The sequence below is a fragment of the Globicephala melas genome, chromosome 19, assembly GCF_963455315.2.
Source record: "Globicephala melas chromosome 19, mGloMel1.2, whole genome shotgun sequence".
NCBI classification, from domain to species: domain Eukaryota; kingdom Metazoa; phylum Chordata; class Mammalia; order Artiodactyla; family Delphinidae; genus Globicephala; species Globicephala melas.
The window spans coordinates 62,557,923-62,578,561 of record NC_083332.1 but is presented as its reverse complement, the minus strand read 5'-3'; the positions used below and the strand labels follow the sequence as shown (position 1 = coordinate 62,578,561).

The window sequence follows — 20,639 nt, the reverse complement described above, 5'->3', positions numbered from 1 at the left end:
GGGGCGTCCCCTCCTCAGCAACGGTTACCAAGGAAACCTCCCGAAGACCCGACCCCACCCACGAGGACCTCAACTCCTACGATGCACTCGAACTACCAAGCTTCTAGCTTTACTTTAGTTTTTTGTTTGTTTGTTTTGCGGTACGCGGGCCTCTCACTGTTGTGGCCTCTCCCGTTGCGGAGCACAGGCTCTGGACGCGCAGGCTCAGCGGCCATGGCTCACGGGCCCAGCCGCTCCGCAGCATGTGGGATCTTCCCGGACCGGGGCACGAACCCGCGTCCCCTGCATCGGCAGGCGGACTCTCAACCACTGCGCCACCAGGGAGGCCCTACTTTAGTTTTAAGTGCGGGCACGTGACCGCGCTGGGGCGCTGAGTAACGGCCGCCGGAGGAGGAGGCCGAAGTCCGGGGGGCTGCAGTGGCCTGGGGGGTGGCTGCGGGGGCCGTGGCGGCCGCGGGGCCGCGGGAGCTGTGCTGGAGGGCTGACCTGGAGCCAGGGGAGGGAGGAGGCTCGGGCAGGGCCAGTGGGGACCGAGAGCAGAGGGCGCGTCCGAGAGCTGTGTAAAGAACTGACAGGACGCGGCGACGGAGGGACTGTGGGACCAAAGGGTCACCTAACACATCCGTGTTGAGCAGCCAGTACGTGCTCGGCCCTGTCAGGCTCTGCCCTGGCGGACCTTACATTCTAACTGGAGGCGGTAAACAAGGTAAGTAAAGCAGACGGCGTGCTAAGGAGAAAAACGAGGCAGGGCAGTGAGTGGCCCGTTGTAGGAGGAGGGGTGCAGCTTCTCCTGTCACGGGGACTATACTGTAAATGCTAAAATGATGCGAATGTAAGTTCAGGGCGTTTGATAATTATGAAATTAAATAATCATGAGTCAAAAGTATTTAAACTAATTACCACATTCAGTTCATTCCGGTGGTTTTTGAATTCTGATAAGCTAAGCTCACGGCTAATAATGAGATTAGAATGAATGCCATGGTAAGTATAGTTTGGGGATTATTTGTTTGAGATGCTCAGGGCAGGGGTAGGAGGAGGGCAGTTTCTAGGTCATATAATAGAAATGCAACAGCTACTAGAAACTTTATAGAGAAGGCGAGGCATGCTGACCCAATGGGTTCAAATTCACCTTTGTATGGGCTTGATTTTTCTGTATAAATATTTAGTCATGGCAGTCAGGATACATAAATAAACATACTAAATAAATACAAATAAGGATGTTGATAATATGTTAGTAAACAATGTCAAGATGAGATTTCTTTTTTCTTGGGTTATACCAAAACTTATGGATTGAAAGTCACTTGTACTGTTTACTACTAAAGAATATGACCCTCATCAATAGACAGACCATGTGTACGGCCTGCTGATCGTTCCAGGAACGAAGGAAGCTGACATACACTGTCATCAGACTAAACGTTTGCGCTCGGACGGGCAGGGCACTCTCTCCAGCCACCTCGGAGGAGAATGGACTCTGACCCAAGGGCTGCCGGTGAGGATGGACAGCTGAGGCTGGGTGTCCCCTGAACAGCCCCTCCCCACCAGGAGCCCTCAAACACAGCCAGAAAGAGGGGAAGTTGTCAGTTCAACTCACCTTCTCCCAGGGCACTCTGACAAAGCCACTTCCACAGTTCTAAGTGCCATGGCTGCCACCACTCCTGCATCCACATTCTTCTTCTGGATCCTATAATACCTTGCATCCCTAATACTCAAGCTAGGAGCCCTTGGACCCTCCAAGGTGACTGTGCACTTCCCTGTTCTGGGACCTAACCACCTTAAGGTTTCATCCTCAGAGTCCGACCTTTTGTTCAAGGGTGGGGGACACCTCCTCCACTGTAACTGCTGAGTGCTTACACCATGCTCCTTCAGAAGCGAACAGGAAGGGTTCTAATGCGCATCCAGAGTCAGCAAGAGATGCTGCCTGCTACCAGTTCATCACTCTGCACAGCCAGACAGCTCCGACAGGGTCATATCTTCACCGATGACCCCAGAGTCACTCTTGCCCTCTGCCAAGCTGCCTGCGGCTTTGGAGAAGCTGGGGAGAGCCTTGTTTACTGAAGGGGCACCTGCAGCCCTTTGCCATCACCTCTGAGACTCAGAGCACAGGGAGTGACTGCAGCTACTGGGGTGCCTGTTTATTCTTCGGTCTGTGAATTATAGGCGTCTACCGTACTGGGGTTCCTGTGTCGGTAGAAGGGGCCCGGTTCAGCCCTTTCCCGAATGGTCCTCTGCTCCTCCATTCCTGTGGAACCGTAGCTGATCAGAGTCTCTTTTGAGGCTGTGGTGATGACAATCCGGGGGATGGCAAATTTCTTCTCTTCTGAATTTACATCAGGTTTCTCTAGAAGGAAGGAAACATCCGGGTATTTCATAAGTCTGTGGAAAAACTCTTCTGTAAAACAGACAATGTCTGTGTTAGGGCCAGAGCAAAGGAATTAGGTTCGTGGCTCAGGAAAAGAAATGGGTGAGGTTGAAAGCAGTCAAAACCGTGAGTGAACATTCCAAAGCTCACACCAACCGGCAACGCAGCCACGCAGTGGTGACCCTAGAGGCCTCCTTCCAGGAGGGGAACGGACAGACACCCGCACCATCCCCGTGGAAAGCCTGAGCTGCCGGGCAGCCAGGGTGACAGACGCAGGAGCGAGACCTGGGAAAGGCAGGGTCTGCCCCAGAGGTGAAGGTTCAGACACACAGTGTGCAAAGGATTCTCTGCACAGAGCTTTATCAGGCAGGGCACTCTAGAAACGGACGCCACAGCGTTTTCTCAAACTTGTCAGGATTACCAGGAACACACGGGACGTGTGAAACGTTACAAAGTACAAAAGCAGAAGCCCCTTCACTGCCTCCACCGCCTCACTTCCCGGCCTGCTCCCTCCGTTCAGGCCTGTGTGTGCCCGTGTGCACACACGTGTACTGCACAGAATTAGAACACTGAACACCCCAGGAACTCAGCTATACGGGGGATGAGCAGGTGCCCGTCCCGTGCTAGGCGTTGCTCTGAGCCCTAGAATAACCACCGCACGTTTCTGAGGTAGGTCCTCTTAAGACCTACGTTTTACAGACGGAGGAACTGAGGCACAGAGGGTTGGTTCAGTCACATGCCCAGGGCTGGTGGGAGAGGGAGACGCCGGGTCCCAGGCAGTCGGGTCCAGAGCCACCTCGACCTTCAGCGCTGCAAGCATGGCTTCAGTCGTTCTAACCCGCTGCCGATGGCCCACGGCCTGCACTGAGCACTGACAGTATCCTTTCTTTTCGTTTTTATCATTAAGCCAAATGTGCATTTCATCGTATTTTGGATTTAATTTATTTTTTTAAATTTATTTATTTAATTTATTTTTTGCCGTGTTGGGTCTTTGTTGCTGCACGCGGGCTTTCTCTAGTTGTGGTGAGCAGGGGCTACTCTTCGTTGCGGTGCATGGGCTTCCCATTGCGGTGGCTTCTCTTGTTGCGGAGCACGGGCTCTATGCGTGCAGGCTTCAGTAGTTGTGGCACAGGGGCTCAGTAGTGGTGGCACACGGGCTGTAGAACACAGGCTCAGTAGTTGTGGCTCATGGGCTTAGTTGCTCCGTGGCACGTGGGATCTTCCCAGACCAGGATTTGAACCTGCGTCCCCTGCGTTGGCAGGCGGATTCTTAACCACTGTGCCACCAGGGAAGTCCCTTTTGAATTTAACTTAAATTGAGATCATTTTTTCATGTTGATTTACACAAGCATTTTTATATGTTAAGACTACTTAAAAGGTTATGAATATTTAATTTAAAAATAATACATGTTGGTTAAATGGGGGAAAGTGATGGGGGTGGGATGGACTGGGAGACTGGGATTGACATATATACACTAATATGCATAAAATAGATAACTAATAAGAACCTGCTGTATAAAAAATAAAGTTAAAAAAATAATTTAAAAATAAAAATAATACATGTTGGTTAGAGACTGCACATGGAATGACGCTTCTCCTTGCGGACACTTCATACGCACACGCATACGTGCAGCTGGGATCACGCTGTGCAAGGCTGAGTGTTGCAGTGACCACGCAGTAGGCTGAGCCCCACATCCACACAGGTGCGGCCCCTCCTCCACGGCAGCCTGCAGTTCACTGTCGGAGGCCCTTCATGTGCGTAACCAACTCCCTTTGATGGACATAATTTAGGTCATTTCCAATTTTCTTCTTTGGACAATGCTGCAATGAACATTCCTGCATTTATGTATTTATACACTTGTGGAGCTTTATCTGTCAGGTAAGTTACTAGGAAAATTTTGGCAAATATTGTCAAACTGTTTTCCATAACGATTATATCAATTTTGGGACTTGCCTGGTGGTCCAGTGGCTAAGACTCCACGCTCCCGATGCAGGGGGCCCAGGTTCAATCCCTGGTCAGGGAACTAGATCCCACATGCTGCAACTAAGAGTCCACATGCTGCAACTAAGTGTTCACATGCTACAGCAAAGATCCCATGTGCCTCAACTAAGACCCCGTGCAGGACTTCCCTGGTGGCGCAGTGGTTAAGAATCTGCCTGCCAGTGCAGGGGACACGGGTTCGAGTCCTGGTCTGGGAAGATCCCACATGCCGCGGAGCAACTAAGCCCGTGAGCCACAACTACTGAGCCTGTGCTCTAGAGCCTGTGTGCCGCAACTACTGAGCCCCTGTGCCACAACTACTGAAGGCTGCGTGCAGCAACGAGGACCCAACACAGCGAAAAATAAATAAACAAGATAAATACATTTATTTTAAAAAAGACCCTGTGCAGCCAAAAGATTATATAAATTTATCTTTCCTCTAGGAGGCTATCAGCAGAACTTCCCTCCACACTCTCCTGCTTCTCACTTTTCTAAACCTTTTCCCAGGTTACACTGACAGTGGAAGTGCTGACTCCGCCCCCGCTGGTCACCGGTCACCGCCAGCTTCCCTGAGCCTTGGGCACCCTCGCCATGGGGAGGCTGAGCATCTCATCTCGTTGTCACTCGTCCATGGGCCCGTGGCACGTATCCTCCTGTGAATGCATGTCATTCTGCATTTTCTACATTGACTGTTTTTCTTTTCTTTGGTGAGCTTTTTTATATTTGGGAAATTCACCCTTAGTGACTTATACTACAAGTAGCCCCTGGCTTTTAGCTTCCTTTGTTGCTTTCTGCAACAGATTCATCCATCATTCCTTAATGGCCTTTAGAGTTTGTCAGACTGGAAAAGGCATCCCCTGCTCCAAACTTATAAAAACATTTACTCATTTCCATTTCATACTTTCATAGTTTTACTTTCCATGTTTAACTGTTTGTTTTCTCAGTTGTCGACTGAGTTGCCCCAGCACTCGGGGAACATCCGTCTTTCCCCCATGTCTGCAACATGGCACTCCTCTGGGACCCCATGCACGCATGCTGTGCTACGTGTTCCCCACTGTGAGACACCCTTCCATGTCAGAGGACTCGATCCCTCTGCTTTTCCAGATGTTTCCTGCCATTCTTACATTTTTATCCTCTTAGGTGACCTTTGGGATAATTTGGTCTGGCTCCCAAATCGACCTGTGCTCTTTTGTTTGGGGTCATACTCATTTGTTAGAATCAGGGAGAATTAACAACTTTATGTTACTGAGACTTTCTAATCCAAAACAAGACTCCTTTTATCTTCCTCAGAGGTTTAAAGCTTCTTCATTTAGAAACATGAATCTTTGGGGACTTCCCTGGTGGTCGGTCCAGTGGTAAAGAATCTGCCTTCTGGGCTTCCCTGGTGGCGCAGTGGTTGGGGGTCTGCCTGCCAGTGCAAGGGACACGGGTTCGATCCCTGGTCTGGGAAGATCCTACATAACGTTGAGCAACTAAGCCCATGCACCACAACTACTGAGCCTGTGCTCTAGAGCCCGTAAGCCACAACTACTGAGCCTGCGTGCTGCAACTACTGAAGCCCGCACGCCTAGAGCCGGTGCTCCGCAACAAGAGAAGCCACCGCAATGAGAAGCCCGCGCACCGCAATGAAGAGTAGCCCCCTCTCGCTGCAACTAGAGGAAGCCCACACGCAGCAACAAAGACCCGACACAGCCAAATATAAATAAATAAAATAAATAAATTTATTTAAAAAAAGAAACATGAATCTTTTGGGACTTCCCTGGTGGTCCAGTGGTAAAGAATCCGCCTTCTGGGCTTCCCTGGTGGCGCAGTGGTTGGGGGTCTGCCTGCCAGTGCAGGGGACACGGGTTCGAGCCCTGGTCCGGGAAGATCCCACATGCTGCAGAGCGGCTGAGCCCGTGCGCCACAACTACTGAGCCCACGAGCCACAACTACTGAAGCCAGCGCCACTAGAGCCCGTGCTCCACAACATGAGAAGCCACCGCAGTGAGAGGCCTGCGCACCTCAGCGAAGAGTAGCCCCCGCTCGCCGCAACTGGAGATGGCCCGTGCGCAGCAACGAAGACCCAACACAGCCAAAATTAAATAAATAAATTTTTTAAAAATTAAAAAAAAAAAGACAAAAAAAAAAAAAAAAAGAATCCGCCTTCCAATGCAGGGGACGCGGGTTCGATCCCTGGTCGGGGAACTAAGATCCCACGTGCCACGGGGCAACTAAGCCCACGTGCTGCAAACTACAGAGCCCATGCACCCTGGAACCCGTGCACCACAACTAGAGAGAAGCCCGCGTGCCACCGCGAAGATCCCGCGTGTCGCAACTAAGACCTGGCACAGCCAAAAATAAAAACAAAAATTAAATAAATAAATATAAAAAGTAAAAATAAAATAAGAAACATGAATCCTTTTAGGGTTCTTAATACACAGGACGTGTTCTATTTTTCAATTACTGCCTAATAAGTTACCTTATTTTAGTGGCCAACTTAAAACAGCGCACACATCACCTCTGGCTCCACGTGTCTGGAGTCTAAGCTACAATCCAGCTGTCGGCCCGGCCGTGCCCTCATCTGGACCTGGGGACCTTCCACGGCCACTCAGGTTGTAGGCAGAGTTCCTTTCTTCGTGTGCCAAGGACGAAGCCCCTTTCCTTGCTGGCTGGCGGCTCTCACATCATGGGAGCCGACTTCTTCACAGCCACGTCTCTGACACTTTCACCTTTTTCAAAGGCTTCTCTGATGAGGTCAGGCATGCTCAGGAGAAGCTCCATTTTGATTAAGTCAAAACCAACGGGTTACTACCCTGATCCCAGGAGCCCAGCCCATTCCTACTCACAGGCTCTGCCCACATGTAAGGGAGAGGCTCCTACAGCCTTGTTCAGAGGGCAGTGATGGGGCTCTGGAATGCTGCCTTCCATGCTACCACACTGCCTTCAGGAAGGAGTCTGACTTCCACCAACAGTGTGTCCAGGCTCTCCGTCTATCATGTGTTATTCTCTGGCCTCTCGTTTTTGTTGCAAATACTTTTTGAGCTTACCATTTGTTTTACATTTGTTTATAGAGGGCTTAGGGAGATGTTTTACATTTTAATGTAGGCAAATCCTTCAACATTGCTCTGTAATATCTTTGCTTTGAGGAATCAGAATAAAATTTACGTCTTATTTTTTGCAGCCACCTTTTTTTTCCAGCAAGGAAATTTTTTTTTAGATGACCACACACTGTCATCTGGAAGATGGTTCTAGCCGTTCTTTCCCTCTACCCTTTGAGTCACCTGTATCAGCTGATAGTAAGTCTACCTTTTTAAAAAATTTAAGTATAGTTGATGTACATGTAATCACTTTTTATATCCACTCTTAAACCATCTGGAATTTATCAGAGCATATAGCAGGAGGTTACAATCCAGCTTACGTTTTCTCTTAAAACGTTACGCCGTTTTTCTAGCACAATTTATTATATAATCCTTCCTTTTCCCACTTACTTTTGGTGCCAGGTGTATTGTACTCTGATTATATATAAACATACATAATGTTCATACACACACACTCTTGTCCATGTTTTCTGTTTCAATGACCTGCTATTCTTATATGGGAATCATGTTATTTTAATTATTATAATTTCTGATGTATTTTTATTTATTTATTTATTTATTTATTTATTTTTAAAGAATCATCTTTTTTAAAAAATTTATTTTTGGCTGCATTGGGTCTTCTTTGCTGCACACAGACTTTGTCTAGTTGCGGGGAGTGGGGTCTAGTCTTCGTTGCACTATGTGGGCTTCTCATTGCAGTGGCTTCTCTTGTGGTGGAGCACAGGCTCTAGGAGTGTGGGCTTCAGTAGTTGTGGCACACGGGCTCAGTAGTTGTGGCTCGCAGGCTCAGTAGTTGTGGCTCGCGGGCTCTAGAGTGCAGGCTCAGTAGTTGTGGCTCACGGGTTTAGTTGCTCTGCGGCGTGTGGGATCCTCCCAGACTGGGGCACGAACCCATGTCCCCCGCATTGGCAGGCGGATTCTTAACCACGGTGCCACCAGGGAAGTCCCTGATGTATTTTAAAACATTTTATTTTAATATTATAAATTCAGAGAAAGTTGCAAAAGTAGTCCAGAGAGATCCCCGTACCTCCGTCCATTTTCCCTCAGTGGTAGCACCATAAGTAACTGCAGTAGAATAAGGCTCCGTGTGGCACAGTGTGTGTTCTGTGCCATGTGATCACATGTCACCACCACCACGATCCAGACACAGGACTGCTCCAGCATCACAACGATCACGTTCCAGCATCACAACGATCACGTTCATGCTATACTTTAAAGTCACACCCCCGGCCCCCGCCATCCCTAACCCTGGCAGTCCCTAGTCTGTTCTTATCTGTATCATTTTGTCATTTGGAGAATGTTACATGAATAAAATCGTACAGCATGTGACCTTTTGAAATTGGCTTTCTTCAGCATATTTTTTGACAGTTAAAAATGCAGTACTTCGGGCTTCCCTGGTGGCGCAGTTGTTGAGAGTCCACCTGCCGATGCAGGGGACGCGGGTTTGTGCCCCGGTCCGAGAAGATCCCACATGCCATGGAGCAGCTGGTCCCTTGAGCCATGGCCGCTGAGCCTGCGCGTCCGGAGCCTGTGCTCCGCAACAGGAGAGGCCACAACGGTGAGAAGCCTGTGTACCGCAAAAAAAAAAAAAAAAAAAAAAATGCAGTACTTCTTCAGAAAGAGAAAAACAAATATCGTATACTAACGCAGGTATGTGGAACCTAGAAAAATGGTACAGATGAACCGGTTTGCAGGGCAGAAGTTGAGACACAGATGTAGAGAACAAACGTATGGACACCAAGGGGGGAAAGCTGCGGGGGGGTGGGGATGGTGGTGTGCTGAAACGGGCGATTGGGACTGACATGTATACACTGATGTGTATAAAACTGATGACTAATAAGAACCTGCTGTATAAAAAACCAAACACACAAACAAACAAGAAATGCAGTACTTCTGTCAGATGAGGATACTTCTTAGCATAACCACAACAGCACTGTCACATCTCAGGATATTATCGTCAACTCTTTGTTATCACCTAATACCCAATTGGATTTTCTCCAGAATGACTCAGCCCAGACACACACACGGCTTTCTGCTCATAGGTCTCCCAAGGCTCCTTCTAACAGTCCTCTCTGCTGTGACTGAAAGGCTGTATCCCCCGAATTCATATGTTGAAGGCCTAGTCCCCAGTGTGCTGGTATTTAGAAGTGGGGCCTTTGGGAATTAATCAGGTTTAGATGAGGCCATGGCCACGTGAGGACACAGCAATCGGGCAGCTGTCTGCGGGCCAGGGAGGGGTTCTCACAGGAGCACAGCCAGACTGAGGGCCTCCCCAGCCTCCAGAACGAGGAGAAACAAAGTCTGTTGTTTAAGCCCCCCAGCCCATGGTATTTGTTTTTTTTTTCTTTCTTTTGTTTTTTCTGCGGTACGCGGGCCTCTCACCGTTGTGGCCTCTCCCATTGCGGAGCACAGGCTCCAGACGTGCAGGCTCAGTGGCCATGGCTCACGGGCCCAGCCGCTCCGCGGCATGTGGGATCCTCCCGGACCAGGGCACGAACCCATGTCCCCTGCATCGGCAGGTGGACTCTCAACCACTGCGCCACCAGGGAAGCCCAAGACACCACCTTTTTTACAAGTCATTTATTTGTAGAAAAATCAGAGTTCTTTTTTCAGAAGAATCTGCAGCGTTTTGGAATTGGCTGACTGCCAGCTCGTGGTGTTCGGTCTGTATAATGTATGTTTGTGGATTCTGTAATGCGAAATTTGAAGCACAGACAGAAGCAGTGGGAATAGTACAATACAACTCATCGCCCAACTGCCAAAGTCCTCATAAACCCCAGGCAAAGCTGACCTCACTCCAGCTCTTCCCCTGTGTGCTGGTTACTACGGCTGAGTAGTGGCTCACCCCAGACCTCAGCAGCTTGAAACCACCATTTTCTTACCGTTTAATGGCTCAGGAATTCAGGAAAGGTTCTACTGCAGTTGTCACCTGTGGTTTCCCAGGGGCTGCAGTCAGATGCTGTCTGAAGGCTCAGCTGGGCTGGACACGTGGATGTCCACTCGCAGGGCTGCTACGTGCTGTGCAGTGGCTCGGCTAGGGAGACTCCAAGCCTGGGGCTGGAGTCACGACAAGCTCGTCACAAGCCCGGCACCTGGGCTGGACGGGCTGCGAGATCAGGACCGCGGGCTGCGGCTCCCCTGTGGCCTGCCCAGCAGCCGAGCACTTCCCAGCACAGTGGCTCCCAGCACAGCCAGCGTCCCCGTGAGCCCGGCCAGGCCGCCCAGCCCACAAGTCACTTCCACCACTCCACTGGTTACAGGAGAGTGTCAGGCCTTCAGAGATTTGGAGATGGGACGTAGACCCCCAGGTCACACCACAGGACCCGTGGGCTGAGAGGGGCTGTAGCACCTGCAGAGACAGGTGCACCCCTTCCCGTGGCAGCAAATCCCCACCCAGCACGTCCATTTGCCCTTAAAATACTTCGGGTGCGGCTCTAAGAGACAAGGACTCATGCGTATTCCATGTTGTCCACGGCATAACTCACACTAGACAAAACGCAGGGTCCTTACTGTTCAGCGGGAGAGTTTTCCACAACTGTACGCACCCGTGTCATCACGCAAACGAGATGCAGAACTTTCCTCCACCCCACAAAGCTCCCACGGGCCCTGTTCCAGTCAGCTAGCCTGCCCCGGCCCCAGCCCAGCAATCATTTTCTGATTTCTACCCAACAGTGGTAAAACCTACTTTTTAAATTGTATAACACACAGAATTTTTGACTTGTTGACCTTTCTATTTCTCTGAGGCTTTTATGGCATTAGGATGACTGAAAGAAACGTGACTTCCGAAAGTTGTCACTTTCCCAAATCTAATAGGGGAATTCCTCAGCTTTAAAACCAGAATGTGGAAGAGAAGATGCTCCTGCCCTACTTGAGGTGTTGCTCCTGGCAGACCAGGTCCTGTCCTCACTCCGGACTCCCAGGGCCTCTCGCTGCAAGGCCAGCAAGACCAGCTGCTGGTCTCATTCGACAGTCTTCTCTGAGTTTACTCCACCTCGCTGCAGCATTCAACACTGCCAGCTAGTTCTCCTTTCTTAACAGCTTTCTTCAGTACAATTTAAATACCACAAAATTTACCTGTTTAAAGCATGCAATTAAATGGAATTCAGTAAACTTTCAAAGTTGGGCAACCATTGATTCAGTTTTGAGACTACTTCCATCACCCTCAAAAGGGCCCTTGTGCCCTCTTGTGACCGATCCCTGTGCCCACCCTTAGCCCAGGCTTCCCTCCATATGGATTTGCCTTTGCAGGACTTTTCATATAAATGGAATAGGAATCTATATCTGGCTTCTTTCACTCGCATCATGCTTTCGGGCGTCGTACACAGGGCGGCACATTCCTTGTGACTGCAGTCTCCACTCGCTTTCTTGAAACTCCATCCTCACTCCACCCCCGAAGTGAGAGTATGACACACACTGTTGGTGGAGTCCCCTGCCCACACCTTCCCTTGCTGGCAGAGGTCCAGCCCATCCTGGAGACACCGGGCACACAAGGCTTCTGGGGGAAGATTCTCCTTGCTGACACGAAGCAATAAGTAACGCCTCTCACAAACTAGACGCAGTCCGACGTGTGTGACACCAAGAGCCGTCCAGCCCTCTGCGGACCGTGGACACAGAGGATGGCAGAGTGTAGACACACAGCCCGTGATGCTGCCACGCCGAGGGCCCTACCTCTGACCTCGCCTCTGTTTGGGGGCTACCGAGCCCCTCAGCACTAAAGCTGTGTCTGGATGGCTTTTCTGTGACTGACAGCCAAAAGCCTCCCGACAGACTAGTAGCAGTTTTCCAAACGTCCCCCCAGGACTCTGGCCCTTCCTGCACTCTTCAGCCCTCAAGTAAGGGCTCTTAAGTTGGGATCTGAAGTCCAGGCCTTGCCCCCAAGGCAAACGCCCTCATCTCAAACGTTTCCTGCCCTTGGTGACCCTCAGGGGGCTCGGTCTGAAGCTGTGCCCAGCTCCTCTCCCCTGCCAGGCGGGCATCCATCCTGCCCTTCCTTGTCTGACCCACCGGCCATGCGTCCTCACAGTCACCGAAGCCCACGGCCATGGCTCCCTGCTTTGCCCTCACACCCTATCACTCGGCAATTCCCGCCGCCGCAGCCTCACTGGTTCCTACCCAGTTACAGCAATGGGCCTGTGAGAGGCCTCTGTGCTGGAGACACAAACCCCATCGTTCCTCCCTTGGTTTAATTACCTAACAATTCCGTTTCCACGACCGACATGATAAAACTGATGAAAGACTTCACATTCTGCTGCTTCTGTGGCTTCAACCCCGACCCACACCCAAAGGCTGTTACGGTGAGTAACTCTGCCCAGCTGTTTCACCAACATCCTATCCCCTCCGTGATCTCTGTGGCCAGGCAGAGGGCTCCCACGGGACCATGCTCCGCAGGGGAGCAGCTTCCCAGGCTCTGTCCCAGTCTGTGGAATGCCGAAGGAACGACACTGGGGCCAAAGGCGTCCAGCCCTCGGGAGGACAGCAGGCCTGCTTGGGATCTGCGCACTGCTTAGCCCTCTTGACTGTGTGTTCCGCATCTACCACGTGGGAACTCACCTAAACCTTGACTAAACTTATTACATCTTCCAACTAGAACTCTGATATTAAAGGTCCTAAAACCCCCTCCACCGTTAGGGCACGCCCCCTGCTACTAGCATCCCACCACAGGCTCCTGTGCGCCCCATCCCCAAACGCACCTCAGGTTCTGTACCCTCCTGGGTGTGTCCTACCTTCCGCTTCAGATGAAGGCCACTGCCGCTTGGCTGCCCCTTTCTTCTCATGGAAGCTCTCTGCAGGCTTGGTGTCTAGAGGCTTCTCAGACTCTTGTGAAGGCCTGTCCACCGGCCTTTCCGTAGCCTCTGGGATTGAACAGGTGCGCCCCGACTTTGGCTCCTCACCTGAAATATATGGGTAATTAATTAGACCTATATTTTACTGAGTCTAGGGCAAAGGATTCCATCCTTCTTCAGTTGCCTGCTTTGGTCCGGAATGAAATAAGATAGCGTGAAAGACTTGGGTCACTCCATTTCCCTACACGTGGATAGTCCCCGGATGAAAAGGTCCCCGAGGCAAGATCATCAGAGAGGACCCGGCGCAGGAGGATTTGTGGGGGCGGGGCCGCGCCGTGGAGACTGCGGGGCGGCGGCCCTTTACCTTTCCGGAGTTTGTGTTTGCTTTTGGAAAGTCCCATAGGTGACTGCCCCGCGACGCAGGCGCGGACCCTGCACCTCAGTGGGGGCCCAGCCCACTGACTCACAAAAGGCCCGGCCGCCGCCTCCCTGGCCCGCGCGGTCGCCACGGCAACGCCACCGCCCGCGATACCGAACCGTCCTCTCGCGAGAGCTCCCGGCCGCCGGAAGCGGCAGCGACCCGGCAGTACCTGCCCTCCAGCCCGCCAGCCCGCGCCGGTCGGTTCGGTTGACGCCGCCGGGAGATCCAGTCCGTCCGCCTCTGCCAGGGCTGCCGCTGCCGGACCGGCCATGGACGGTGAGAGGCCGCCGCCCTCCGGGGCCGCGCGGGGCGGGGCCGCCTCTCCCGTGGGCGGGGCTCAGGCGGGTGCCCCTGGCCTCGATCCCGGACCCTGGGCCCTGATCCCCGGTACCGGATCCCGGGGTCTCCACCCGGGACCCCGATCCCCGACACCATACCCCGGGACCCAGGACCCCGACCTCGACCCCGGGGCCTCGACCCAGGACTCCGATCCCCTTCCCTGATCCCCGACCCCCTTCCCCGGCCCTCCTCAGCCACCGTCTGCCCCTGCCCCACCTGCCCCTGCGGTACTGGTGAGGGACATCGGCCTTTGGGGGCCCTGGGATGCCGGGTCAGAGGGCACCCGAAAAGGAGACAGTTGCACCACTGCCCCCAGAACACCGCTAAGAGAAATAAGAGCTCTGGCAGAAAGCCCTCACTACGTACAGGCACAACAGCTCTTGAGATAGGAACCGTATGCGCCCATTCTGCAGATGGGAAAACAGGTTGAGGAGTCCGTGCAGGCACAGGCCCCAGGAGCCCTGGTCCTCCACTGCCTGCAGCACCCCCTCAGGGCCCTCTGCCCTGCTCTCCTCCAGAACAGGAGGCATCAGTGATAAAATGAAGATACCGACATTTGCCAGGATATGTAAGTGCTAGTGTGGTAGAAAGGCTGTGCGGTGTTATTGTCATGAAGGAAGTCCTATGCAGATTGCCGCAGGGAGAAGATGAACAGCTATACCCCCACCCCACGCGCGCGCACCTTGGGCTTTGCCTCACAGCTCACTCGGCTTCAGCCCTCCAGGGAATTGTTCTGCCTGTATCCCTTTTCTCCGGGGTTGGGTTTTGCCCTTCAGAGCCTGTGCTTCCCACTCGAGGCTGGGCCACACCCAGCCCAGCCTTGCTTTCCCGGCGGTGAGCACACTGCCTGCCACCTGTGTCTCCAGAGATGCAGACAGCGCTGGCCTTGACTGGGGCCCACAGTGACAGGGGAGAGCTGCACGGAGCTCCACTGGGCTCGCAGCTGGGAGCCTTCACATACCTTTGTGGTCCTGGATTCTGGTTGCAGGACTTCGTTTCTTCATTCCAGGCTAGTGTGGTACCCCCTTTCAGAAATCATTCCCCCAATTTAGGAATGGGATATACACTGAGATAGTTTTAAGATGAAGGAGAATCTACCGAGCTCTTGAGTTTGGGCAAGTGAGGAGCAAGTCCAGATGCCGAGGGACTTAGCCAGTAACACACACAGGTCTCCAGTTCCTCACTGAGGGTAGGGGGGCACCTGAGCCCGATTCGATGGCTCAGAAATGGCAGCTCCCATGGAGAGCGGTCTCTGTGGGCCAGCTCTTTTATGGCGTAAGAGTCATCGCCGTGCTGTTTTATCCGTAAAGAATAGACTGTCGAGTACTAAACCTCCTTAAATTGGGGAGGGCTCCCAAGGGTCCTTTGGAAAGCTGCACTGATTACAAACCATCTCGAGTTTTCACCATGGGCCACACGCTGCACCCATGACATTCCCCCGCACGCTGACCCTTAAGGTCAGCTGGTACTATCCTGGTGTTTTCCTGAATTGGAGAGTCAGGGAGGCTAAGGAGGGGCAGAGCTGGTGTGAGCAGGCCTCCCTGAAGGCCCCAGTTCTGTTCCAGCTCTTCACGTCCAGGAGGGTCGTAGTGCCCCCACCAGCTGGTTAGGAGCGTTGCTTCTCACATTTCTTAAAATCCTCAAACCATCTCCTCTCTTTGCAGATACGCTGTTCCAGCTGAAGGTATGTACTGAGTGGCCCTTCACCCCATCCCGGCCTGCTGGTTGTCAGTGGGGACAGATGGTGTGAGTCACACTCAGGATCGTGCTCAGCCAGACTGATGACCGAGGGGTCAGGGAGGTGGTGTGCTAGCTTGTCTCGGGCTGAGCGGAAGCAGATCATTTGGCCTCATTCATGAGCGCGCGCGTGCGTGCGTCCCTTAATGTTCCACGAGGCGTTTAAAACGGTTGCCTCAAGTCCTTCAGAAACACGTGCAGGAGAGCATTCCGGGCAGCTGAGCAGTCCCCCTGCCCGGGGTGGTGTCGGCAAGCCCCTGCCCCAGTTCCCGTAGGGCCCTCCTAGGTGCCCATCCATGGTGGGTTCCGAAGGACGGGAGGAGTGCCGGGCATCGGCCCCCGACTGTAGCAGCTGCACTGCCTCTGCTGTGGGGCCTCCAGGCCAGATTCCCAGGTCAGGAAAATCTGGACTTTTCCCTGAGGAACGTAGCTGGTCGGGGTGGACAGACAAGAAAGCTTTTTTCCACAACAAAACGTCCCAAGTGCATGGGGGCACCCAGGGCTGTGGGAGGGGCCCGAGGGCTGGGGACCCTCCCAGGTCGGTGAGTGACGTTGGCCGAGAGAGAGAACAGTGTTGACAGGACCAGAGTTAGGAAACTGGCCTCTGGAAGGCTGCTGTTCCCTTGGGTCATCTGAGTCTTCTCCCTGCCAGCTTCTGGTCACCTGAGGCCTGTGGAGGGCCACTGACCAGGGCTGGGGTGTGCGAGGTCATGCCAGGCGGTCCCTGCTGCAGCTGAGCAGCGGGTCCCAGGGCACCTGGCCAGAGTGGTGGACTTTGTTTAGAGGTGGCGGATGGTGGCCCAGTGTGTACTTCAGGCTGTGTGTGGAGGGCAGTGAGCGGGGGGCTGGGCAAGCCTGGACGCAGAAGGCAGAGGACAGAGCAGGCCACGGAGCCTCTGACATGAGCGGCCCCGTGCGGGTGGGGCAGGAGTGGGGCTCTGGGCGCAGAGCCGGGCTAGGGTAGCCCGACATGGCGATGCCTGACACCGGCCCCATCAGACACCTGGAATGTGGCTTGCGGGACTGAATTTTTACTTTCACTTAATTTTAGGTAATTTAAGTAGCTACGTGTGTCTAGTAGCTACTGCACTGGACCGTGCAGGAAGAAAAAGTGGTCAGCGAGTCAGGTGCTGCAGACATTGATTTAAAGGCCCCTCAGAATTGTGTCTGATGACCGGGAATCGGGGATGACTTTGGAGAGAGCGCCCTGTGCCCGTGAGCCTGAGGTTAGGGAAGCGTTGATCTGCACAGAGGCTGGACCACGGGAGCAGGGGAGACATTAGCCTGAGGCCTGGACACCAAGGCGGTCAAAGAGGGAGGGGTTTACGGTGGCAGCATCTGTGTGACGCTGGCCAAGGCCTGTGGGCAGTTTCTCAGTGTGCCCCCAGCTGCTGACCCGTGGAACAGGGAGCCGGTGTGTCGTGCTTCAGGCTGGTGGAAGGAGGGGCTGAGGCCGCTGGGAGCTGGGCTGTGTAGAGGGGGCACAAGCGCACGGACGGGCACCGACGTCCTAGTGGGCAGCGGATTGTCCAGCAGAGGCAGCAGTCGTGAGGGATCAGTGATGTCCACCCTCGGAACGAACTTACAGCCCAGGAGGGCGGGGAGCAGGATGGGGGGTAGGCCGGGTGGTGACCCAGCCTCCTGTCCGTCAGTTCACTGCAAAGCAGCTGGAGAAGCTGGCCAAGAAGGCGGAGAAGGACTCCAAGGCGGAGCAGGCCAAGGTGAAGAAGGTGAGTGCAGGCGCTGCCGCCGGGCCGGGCCCTTCCTCCTGTGGGTCCTGTGCTCCTCGGGCCTGGGCAGAGGCCGAACCCCTCTGTGGGGCGGGGCAGGGCTGGAGGCTCCTGGGGTTGCTGTGCTCTCCGTGGGGGGCTTTCTTACAGCTGGTTAGCGGCTAGAGTAGCTCCTGGGGTGCTGGGTTTGGATGACTCCTCAGCCAGACTGAGGCTCCCAGGGCAGAAGGGGAACGCAGCCGACATCCCAGTCTGAAGCCACGTCACCGCCATAGTCGTGATTCCTTTGGAATCAGCATTGCCTGCGCTGGCTTTTCCAGCTCTGCTGCTTCCAGGCGGAGCTATGTCATGTGAGGGCAGCTGAGTGTGTCGGTGGGAGTGGAGAGGCCTGGAAAGGTGGCCGTGTTTTCCTGAGCCCGGCTCTCTCGTCTGACTTCCTCTGAGGGCTGGTTGGGGGCCCTGCCCCTGGACACCCTCACTCCTGAGACATTTCTGATGAGAAAACCTGCAGAGAGGCTGAGAAGGGGCTGCCCCACAGCAGCAGACGGCGCCCCAGGACTGGCCGGGGCCGGCCCCAGCTGGCATTCCCCCTGCATTTCAGGCCCTTCAGCAGAAGAATGTGGAGTGTGCGCGGGTGTACGCCGAGAATGCCATTCGCAAGAAGAACGAAGGTGTGAACTGGCTCCGCATGGCGTCCCGCGTGGATGCCGTGGCCTCCAAGGTGCAGACGGCCGTGACCATGAAGGGGGTGAGTGCTAGGCCGGGCGCCACGTGCCCGGGGCCGGCTCCTGCTGGCAGAGTCGAGGGGGTGGCCCGGCGCAAGCGGTCAGGCCGGCATTCCCTCCCTACGGTAAGGGCGGTGCTAGAGCGGCAGACGCACCCCGAAGGCTCTCTCCAGTGTCCGTCCTTCCATTGACGGCGCCATCTGGGGACGTGCCGTGCCGGGGGCGGGGGTGCGGGGGCCCTGAGGGCCCTGCCTGCCTCCTCACTCCCGCCTCTGCCAGGTGACCAAGAACATGGCGCAGGTGACCAAAGCCCTGGACCGGGCCCTCAGCACCATGGACCTGCAGAAGGTCTCTGCGGTGATGGACAGATTTGAGCAGCAGGTGCAGAACCTGGACGTGCACACGTCGGTACGTCGGCCCAGGGCCCGGGTGTGCGGGTGACGGCCAGGCGTGTGGCCCCTTCCCCTCCCGGTAACCTGGCTCCTCGTGGGGAGTCCAGACCGGCCCGCAGAGGTCCAGCAGGGGAGAGGGGGGCCTGGGGCCGGGGATGGGTGCGCGTGCAGGCAGCTGTGCCCCAGGACCAGCACGCCAGAGGGAGTGCGCTGGAGAGAGCGCCACAAGGGGGCTGGCGGGGGGAGGGAGCCACAGGAAGCCCTGACCGCCCGGCACACAACCCCCAGGTGATGGAGGACTCCATGAGCTCGGCCACCACGCTGACCACACCACAGGAGCAGGTGGACAGCCTCATCATGCAAATCGCCGAGGAGAATGGCCTAGAGGTCCTGGACCAGCTCAGCCAGCTGCCCGAGGGCGCCTCTGCCGTGGGCGAGAGCTCCGTGCGCAGCCAGGAGGACCAGCTGTCTCGGAGGTGGGCCAGGGGCACCTGTGCTGGGCGGGCAGAGTGCTGGGCGGGAGCTTGGGAGGGACGCAGAAACCCGGGCCTCGGTGCCTGCAGGCCCAGGAGCAGCTCAGTCCCCGCCCCTGGTTCAGACCCTGCTCACTGTCTATAGCTCCCCCTAGAAGGCGGGGGACAGGACTACGCCGGCCTGGAAAAGGGCCTGGGAAAGCCGGGGTGGAGCCATTGCCGGGGCCTCAGGGAATCCTGTTGTCCTTTGCAGGTTGGCCGCCCTGAGGAATTAGCGGAGCCAAGCGGCAGCGTGCTCCCTCCCGGCCTCATAGGGGAAGGGCTGGGAAGGCCGCCTCTGCCCCCTCCCCACTGCTCTCCCCCTCTCGCCTGCCAGGCCTGGGACTCTGCCTCTTCTCTGAGCACGGGTGTGGGTCTGTGTCCGGCTGGGCGAGTTTGCACAAACTTCTGACTTCTGTGGGTAATTTCTGTGACTCCGGGCCACCAGCTGGGCGATCTGCAGGCTCCCCTCCGTCCACCACCACTGAGAAACCCCCAGGGACTGGCTGGTGGCTGCCACGTCGATATGGGGGCTTTCAGACTCCATGTGATGGCACATGCACTGGAAGTGGTCAGCCAGTGGGGGTCAGGGCTGCAGGCTGTTGCTAGGGACCCCTGGAGGCCCCCCGACTCCATTTAGAACCTGGTCCTGCCAGCTGCATGGGCCCCGCTCGGGCTCCCCAGTGTAAGGCGCCTAGCTCCCAGTCCAGCGGGCCCCCGGGGGTCTGCATCCTCTCTCCCCTGCGCCTCTGGAGGGCTCGGGCCCTGCGGACTCTCTAGGGAGCCAGAGTCTACGCTGAGGCCCCTCCCAGCCAAGGAGCAGGCGCCTCCCCCTCCTGGGTGGGATGCTTTGCTCCTGTCACTATAAATGATGGGGTGCCTCCCCCATCTGGCTCTCGCTGCCTTGTGGGCTCACGCTGTTGACCTTGAAGCTGGAGCAGCTGATGGAAGAGCCGCCCTCAGTGGGGCCAGCAGTGGCAGTGCTTCTGACGCCGTGCTGGGCTGGCCTGAGGGGAGCTTCAGACAGGCTGCACTTTTCTGTTTTCTCCAATTACTGAAGTTTACTTCGTTTTCCTGAAGCTTCCAGGGATTTTTTTTTTTTTTTGCCAAAAAGGAGCAAGTAGATCGGGAGCATTTGGTACGAGCCCCTCCCCAGCGTCAGCTGGAGAGCACTGCTTGTCGGTGCTGACCAGAGGCCTCTGGCTGGCCGCTGGCTGTCACGGACAGAAGCGTGGGAGAACTTTCCCTGGCTCTCTGCGTTTGATTCTTCCTGGACTTGGAGCCCTTGGGTGCTCTGTACAGTAAGTTGTGCTGTGGGCTGCCGGGGGCTCTGGACTGTGGTGTGAGGCCGGAGAGAATGGGCTTCAAGAGCCACCTGGTTTTTCTTCTGTGATGCCGACCTCGCCTTACTCCCTGGCCATCATCCCTTGGGGCTCCCACGTGCCGGGGGTTCAGAGAAGGTCCCCAGGGGGTGCAGAGCTCCACGGAGACGCCCGCTGGGGGCAGAGGCCACACTGCATCAAAGGGCAGCAGGCGAAGTTTGCCTTTTCCTGAAATGCTGTTGTGAATAAAGAGGTTGA

The 20,639-nt window shown here is 54.9% G+C and overlaps 2 protein-coding genes and 1 long non-coding RNA gene across 7 annotated transcripts in view; 2 read left to right on the top strand and 1 right to left on the bottom strand.

Moving 5' to 3' along the window:
• CDK10 (cyclin dependent kinase 10) overlaps window positions 1-13,925 on the bottom strand; it is a 22,482-nt gene extending 8,557 nt beyond the window's left edge. The window contains exons 1-2 of one of the 5 annotated variants that reach the window (XM_060289375.2): window positions 13,794-13,925; window positions 13,144-13,311 (exon numbers count right to left, since the gene is read on the bottom strand). In XM_060289375.2, coding sequence (XP_060145358.1) covers window positions 13,144-13,194 — 51 coding nt within the window. In that variant the 5' untranslated portion in view covers window positions 13,195-13,311; window positions 13,794-13,925. Of the gene's footprint in view, window positions 1-1,591; window positions 2,118-13,143; window positions 13,490-13,567; window positions 13,734-13,793 lie in introns of those variants that run through there. The other 4 variants (XM_060289374.1, XM_060289372.1, XM_060289373.2 and 1 more) reach the window with 4 other exon arrangements.
• Window positions 432-5,240, top strand: LOC132593981 (uncharacterized). The gene is made up of 2 exons (XR_009560108.1): window positions 432-3,028; window positions 4,848-5,240. It is a non-coding gene; the product is annotated as an uncharacterized lncRNA (long non-coding RNA).
• Window positions 13,676-20,639, top strand: CHMP1A (charged multivesicular body protein 1A). Its single transcript, XM_030849422.2, has 7 exons — window positions 13,676-13,900; window positions 15,628-15,647; window positions 17,353-17,430; window positions 18,032-18,178; window positions 18,435-18,563; window positions 18,836-19,023; window positions 19,274-20,639. Exons 1-7 carry the CDS (start codon window positions 13,894-13,896, stop codon window positions 19,293-19,295), a joined length of 591 nt encoding a protein of 196 aa, XP_030705282.1. The 5' UTR covers window positions 13,676-13,893; the 3' UTR covers window positions 19,296-20,639.